General features: G+C 40.5%; 1 protein-coding gene and 1 pseudogene across 1 annotated transcript; one reads left to right on the plus strand and one right to left on the minus strand.

Annotated features, from left to right (window-relative positions):
- Positions 1-2,606: 2,606 nt before the first annotated feature.
- Positions 2,607-3,020, plus strand: LOC112512846 (glycine-rich protein 2-like). The gene has a single exon (XM_025118984.1). It carries the CDS (start codon positions 2,607-2,609, stop codon positions 3,018-3,020), a length of 414 nt encoding a protein of 137 aa, XP_024974752.1.
- A 1,690-nt stretch (positions 3,021-4,710) lies between these two features.
- Positions 4,711-7,023, minus strand: part of LOC112512847 — a 3,394-nt pseudogene continuing 1,081 nt past the window's right edge.

Raw genomic sequence — 7,023 nt, forward strand, 5'->3', positions numbered from 1 at the left:
TGCTTGTCCCCAAGCAACCAAAAGACAAATATAAAGACTCAATTTATACAAAAACTTGTATGATCAAGGCATTAAGTGCCAACCCAATAAGAGTTATACTTACATGAGGTTCATAGATTTTCATAATTCCTAGATGAGTTATTCAAATCCCAACCATTTTATTTAAACCATAGGCTAGCATTCCCTTTTCTTTGTGAGTTCAAACACAATAAAAAAAAATAGGATCAATAGGGCTTGAAGGGTTTACTCTCTTTGGCATATCTTTTCTCTCATTGCCTTTTTCCTTTTATACTCCACATATGAATTTTTCAAAATTTTAGGCTCTTTGGCCTCTTTTGATTGGAGTGTGCACATAGTCCCTATGGAACTTTTTATTGTGCTATTTTGAAACACATAGCCCCTATGGGACTTTTATTGTGTTTTTCTAAACCCTTTTGGTGATAAGAAGTCAAATTAGAGCTTTGCTCTTTGGTATTGACTTTATATCCTTATATAAACTCCTCCCCCAAACTTAAATTTGACAATGTCCTCATTGGCGCTTTATGGGGTAGAAAGTGTTTGAAAGGGTGCAAAAGGCTTAATATGAGTATAGAAAAGAAGACCTAAATCATTTCCTATTGTGAGTTGTGTGATCAAAGTATTTTCCCAAAAAGTGGTTTGCTAGTTCTAGTTTTGAACAAAGTGATTTGGGTGAACGTCAAGTAATCCGAAGAATTATTCAAGCTATGAACTTATGTGCATATGACTCAACTCAAGTGATCATGCATAGAAAAATAAGGCTAAAAACTATTTAAAAAAAATTGTTCCCAAATAAATAAAAGATGGAGACTAAAGTACATGGTAGAACCTGCCCTACTCCGAAGGAGTAGGCTGTGTGCTTCAGACAGCCGCGTTGATTTTTGCCTTTAGCCTTGCATTCTCTTCCTTGTAATGTGTCAACCTCTTTTTCAACTTTTTGATCTTACCACCAGCTCCCTTTTCTAGCTCCTCTTTCAATTTCTTAAACCTCTTCTTTGCCTTTCTTTCACTTTTCTTCAATTGCTCCATCAACTCAGCTTGCATTCCATCAATCTTCTCTACCATCTCAGCCCGGTGGTCCATCAAACTGTCCATCAGGTTGTTGCCCTGTGCGAACAAATCCTCCATAACCCTCGTCATCCCTATGTGTTCCCTTCCTCGGTCACCTCTCTCTCTTAGCCGTGATACCGCTTTCATATCGATTGACCACTTTTCCTCACTCTCCTTGATCACTAAGTCATCTGTATAACGAGGCACCCCTGCTTGCAACAATAGTTTGTTAAGTAGGCCCGGGAAAAATAATTTCCCTTGATTCCTCCTCGCACAATAGAGGATGGCCTTTTCAATAACCTCCCCCACATCAATTGATTTACCCATAACTACACAATATAGTAGAATAACTCTCTCAACCGAAATGGAACTATCATGAGTTGTTGGGTGGAGAGAGTGTCGAATGAAATTCATCCAAACATTCGCGTCGGGAGTCAAGTTGGAAGCCCTAAAAGATCTCAGCATGTAATTGCTGTGGGAGTCCCATGTGGCTTCGAGCTTTCCTAACTCTCTACCAATCTCGTCTAATTTAGCTTGGATGCTTTGAGGGAGAGGGTACCATACTCAGTTTTTCTCAGGGGTGATAGGCCTAGAAGTCTGTTTATGGCCTTAGCCGAAAAACTGACCTTAACACCCCTTACTTTGAGTTTGGAGGTACTAAAAACACAAGCCTCCGCATAAATTTTTTTTATCAACGTCAAATTAAAAGAATTCATTACCTCACACAATGTTTGCCAACCGTGCTTATCAATGATCTCTCGTATAAATCCAAATTATTCGACGCTCCTTTGATAAAATCCCTTGTCGGGCAACACCTTCTTCTTTTGAAATTTGTCAAACAATTCTTGGTCCTTGTCTGAACTGAATCCATCAATAGGCATCTGGGGCCTCGTAATCGTTTTTGGGCTTGGGCTTTACCCCATGGACCTGCTGTCTCGAACTGTATTGATGATCCCATTCGGGATTATGTACGTGGTGCAAAGGTCGTGTGTCTTAATTGGACCGAAGGTGTAGGAGTCCGTTTGGCCTGTTTTCTCGGGGGCTGTCTCTCCACAKCCTTGGATTTAGTCGCGAAGACTCTCCCTAATCCCTTTCTTTTCTTAGTGGGTATAGTGGTCATACCCCTAATATCGGCCTCCAAGTCCATTTCAATTGTTGGGGACTCAGTGTTTTCCTCCCTAATAGGTTGTGCACCAATATCAAGCTCAAAAGGGTCTTCAACAGGTTGTGCATAGTAGTCTTCCTCAACAGGTGGTGTATCATGATCACACTCAAATTGTTCTTCCTCAACAGTGTGAGTAGTAGAATCGGCCACAGCCGTAGGTTTATGAGTGATGTAATGATCAGGCCAAGTCAAAAAATAGACTTTTGTCTCATTCAAACCAGTGGGTGATGGTGTAGAAATGTCCATTAAATCGTTTTCCTCCTTAGAGGAGTCGGAGGTTGTAAGTCCCTATACCAACGAATTAGGGCTCAAATTAAGGCTTACCTCAATAGCCAATCTAGGGTTTACAATCGCTGGTGAGGTTGGAGGAGTGATGTTGGCGACAGTAGGTGGAGGGAGTGGAGGCACGTCGACGGCTGGAGGCGGCGATGTGGGTGAAACGACGGCGGCTGGTGGCAGAGACGGCGGTGTGGGTGAAACAACGGCGGCTGGTGGTGGAGACGGCGGTCGCCTCGTTGGTTTCTTAGCCCTAGGCGATGAATCTGCTATGAGTTGCGTGACCAGTCGTGGTCTGGGCGGTGATGGTGAGCATGGGGGAGATGATGAAGGGTTGTTGGCTACGAGGTCCACCCATTCGGGCTCGCTCGTTTGTCGTGAAGCAGAGGCAGCGGCTCGCCGGCGGTTGCTCCTTCGTACCGGCGGTGGGGGTGGGTCACGGATGACAGGCTTCTTTGAACGGGCCATGATTGTTGCAATAGACAGTAAGTTAGAGGGAGTGATAAGATGATGGTGTTGTTTGGAGTGTAGTTGATTAATGGAGAAAAGATGTTTGAAGGAGAGGCCGACGAAATGTGGTGATGATGGTTCTTGGGAAGATGAAGTGTCTCTTCTCCAACAAGTCTTTTGTGAAAAAAAAAAATGACGGTTGATGCAATAATTGGTTGATAAAACGGTTATATGGAGGTTAAGAAAACATATCATTATGGAGGGAGTGGGTGGTGTATGCATGGGAGACCAAACTGAAAAGAATAGGCTGACAACAATTATTTTCTGATTTTTCCAAGCTGCTACTGATGTCACTGTACTTTCTGTGATTTTCTCAATTTGTTTTTACCCAACTTCACATGTGAACTCTGGACAAGAATGCTATAGCATCATCAAAGCATCAACTTTTCTCACAACCTTTTCAAAATTATCCTGCACACTAACAAACTAATAAAACATAGCTGCTCCTAATATAAAAAGGAAACATATTTACAAACACCATTGGACTTTGGAAAGTCCACAAAACACATTCATTTAAGGTGTAGCCCAATTCTCAGAGCAATGCTCTGGGAATGCTACAACATCATGAAATGCCTTAACTCGTTGCCCATTTACTTTAAACAACGTGTTGTCCTCCGGGTTAATCAGGTCAACCGCTCCATAAGAGTAAACTTTATGAATGACAAAGGATCCGGACCACCTAGACTTGAGCTTTCCTGGGAATAGTTTCAACATAGAATTAAACAAGAGGACTTTTTGTCCTTCTTTCAACTCCTGGTGATGGATTATGTTATCATGCCACCTTTTTGTCTTTTCCTTATAAAGTTTGGCGTTTTCATAAGACATTTGCCTTTGTTCTTCCATTTCACAAAGTTGAAACTTTCTTTTCTTTCCGGCTTCATCCAAAGACATATTGAGCTCTTTGATAGCCCAATATGCTTTGTGCTCAAGTTCTAGAGGTAGGTGACAGGCTTTTCCGTAGACTAGCTTATATGGAGACATACCGATTGGTGTTTTGAAAGCAATTCGGTATGCCTATAAAGCATCGTCTAATTTGAATGCCCAGTCCTTCCTATTGGGTTTGACTACTTTTTCCAAAATGCTTTTGATCTCCCTATTTGACAGTTCTGCCAAACCATTAGTTTGTGGGTGATAAGTCGTGGCAATTCTGTGGTTAACATTGTATTTTTCAAGGACTCCTTTTAACAAATTGTTCACAAAGTGGGTACCCTCATCACTAATTAGTGCCCTTGGGGTACCGAATCGTGTGAAAATCTGTTTTTGGAGGAACTTAACCACATTTTTTGCGTCATTTGACACACATGCCATAGCCTCCACCCATTTGGATACGTAGTCAACAGCCACCAGTATGTATTGGCAATTATTTGATGGAGGGAAAGGACCCATGAAGTCTATTCCCCAAACATCAAATAATTCAACTTCGAGTATCCCATTTAATGGCATTTCATTCCTTTCGAAAATGGACCACTCCTTTGACATTCGTTGCACCTTTGTGCAAAATTGTGGGAGTCTTTAAAAATGGTTGGCCAATAAAAACCGGACTGTAAGACCTTGGTTGCAGTCCTTTGGCCTCCAAAATGGCCTCTGTATGGTGCATGATGGCAATGCTGTAGGATTGCTGCCACTTCAGATTCAGGTACGCATCTTCTTAGAATCTGATCTGCACCAAGTCTAAACAAAAATGGTTCATCTCAAAGATAAGATTTAGCATCATGAAAGAATTTTTTCAACATGTGGCCTGTGTAATTTGAAGGTTTTATTCCACAAGCCAAGAAATTAGCTAAATCAGCAAACCATGGTGTTTTTGGTTGGTCAATCAAGAGGATTCTTTCATCTGGAAAAGTATCACTAATTTCCATTCCTCCTTTCTCGGGTTCTTCCAACCTAGACAAATGGTCCGCTACTTGATTTTCAACTCCCTTCCTATCCAGTATCTCTAAGTCAAATTCTTGCAATAAAAGCACCCATCTAATTAACCTAGGTTTTGCATCTTTCTTTGAGATTAGGTACTTGATGGCTGAGTGATCGGTATGCACAATGACTTTTGTTCCATTAAGTAGGACCTAAATCTCTCAAACGCAAAAACTATGGCCAATAATTCCTTCTCAGTTGTGGTATAATTAATTTGTGCCTCATTCAAAATCTTACTTGCGTAGTAGATTGAATGAAACACCTTGTCCTTCCTTTGTCCTAATACAACACCTACCGCCCAATCACTAGTGTCACACATTATCTCAAAAGGTTTGTTCCAATCCGAGGCAACTACCACTGGTGCGGTAACCAAAGCTTTTTTCAAAGTTTTGAATGCATTTCTGCATTCATCATTAAAATTGAATTTTTGGTCATGCTGTAGGAGTAAACAAACAGGTTTTGAAATTTTAGAAAAATCTTTGATAAACCTTCTATAAAATCCGGCATGATCCAAAAAGATTCTGATTCCCTTAACCGTGGTAGGTTTGGGTAGTTTTTCAATTACCTCAAGGTTTGCCTTATCTACCTCAACCCCTCTTTTTGAAATCAAGTGTCCAAGAACAATTCCTTCTTTGACCATGAAATGGCATTTCTCCCAATTAAGGACCAAGTCTGTTTCCTCACACCTTTCCAAGCACTTTTTCAAATTATTTAAACAACTGTCAAATGATGAACCATACACAGAAAAATCATCCATAAATATTTCAATGGATTTTTCAAGCATATCAGAAAAGATGGACATCTTACACCTTTGAAAGGTGGCTGGAGCATTACAAAGTCCAAATGACATTCTTCTGAAAGCAAAGGTGCCATAGGGACAAGTAAAGGTGGTTTTCTCTTGGTCTTCCGGAGAAATGGCTATTTGATTGTACCCTGAATAACCATCCAAGAAACAATAGAACTCCTTTCCGGCTAGCCTATCCAATATTTGGTCAATGAAAGGTAGTGGAAAATGGTCTTTTTAGGTAGCCTTGTTTAGTCTCCTATAGTCCATGCATATTCTCCAACCGGAGACAACTCTAGTAGAGATAAGTTCATTTTTGTCATTTGTGATGACTGTGAACCCTCCCTTTTTTGGAACACATTGGACCGGACTAACCCAAGAACTACTGGCAATCGGAAAATAATTCCAGCATCTAACCATTTTAAAATCTCCTTTTTTACTACCTCTTTCATGATAGGGTTTAGCCTTCGTTGGGGTTCTATGGAAGTGAAATTTTTATCTTCTAGGATGATCTTGTGTTGAAAAATAGAGGGACTAATCCCTTTAAGGTCAGCAATGGTCCATCCTAAGGCTTTCTTATGCAATTTCAACATATCCACAAGTTTCTTTTCTTGATACGATTCTAGGGTAGATGAGATAATGGCAGGCAATTTGCCTTCTTCTCCTAGAAAAGCATATTTTAGATGGGATGGGAGTTGTTTCAACTGCAAATCAGGTGGTGATTGTATGGACGGGGTGAAGTCTTTTTCCTCATTATTTTCTAGCAGCTCAAATGCTGCAGCATTCACTGGGACAACATTAGTTCCTAATTCCTCTATTTCCTCAACAATTTCCTCTTCTATTTCCTCATCATATTCTCCTTCCAACTTAAGGTTTTTCTAAATTCCCTCTTCCAAACACATCTCCTCTATCTCAGATATTCTTGAACACTCTTCCAAGTAATCAGGGTACTTTAGAGAGTTGAAGACATTAAAGGTGACTTTCTGGTCTTCGAGTCTCATGGTCAACTCTCCTTTTTGGATGTCTATTAAAGTTCTTCCAGTGGCTAGAAATGGTCTTCCTAATATAATAGGAATATCCTTATCTGCCTCAAAATCTAGAATGATAAAGTCCGCCGGAAATATGAACTTGTCAACTTGTATCAAAACATCTTCAATTTTCCCCTTAGGATATGCTATGGACTTGTTGGCCAATTGGAGTGTGACTGTGGTTGGTCTAACTTCTCCTATGCCTAAAGTGTTGAAAACAGACAAGGGCATAAGGTTGATACTAGCTCCTAAGTCACATAGGGCTTTCCCTATCTCCTTCC

The sequence above is a fragment of the Cynara cardunculus genome, assembly GCF_001531365.2.
Source record: "Cynara cardunculus var. scolymus isolate 2C chromosome LG 5, CcrdV1, whole genome shotgun sequence".
NCBI classification, from domain to species: domain Eukaryota; kingdom Viridiplantae; phylum Streptophyta; class Magnoliopsida; order Asterales; family Asteraceae; genus Cynara; species Cynara cardunculus.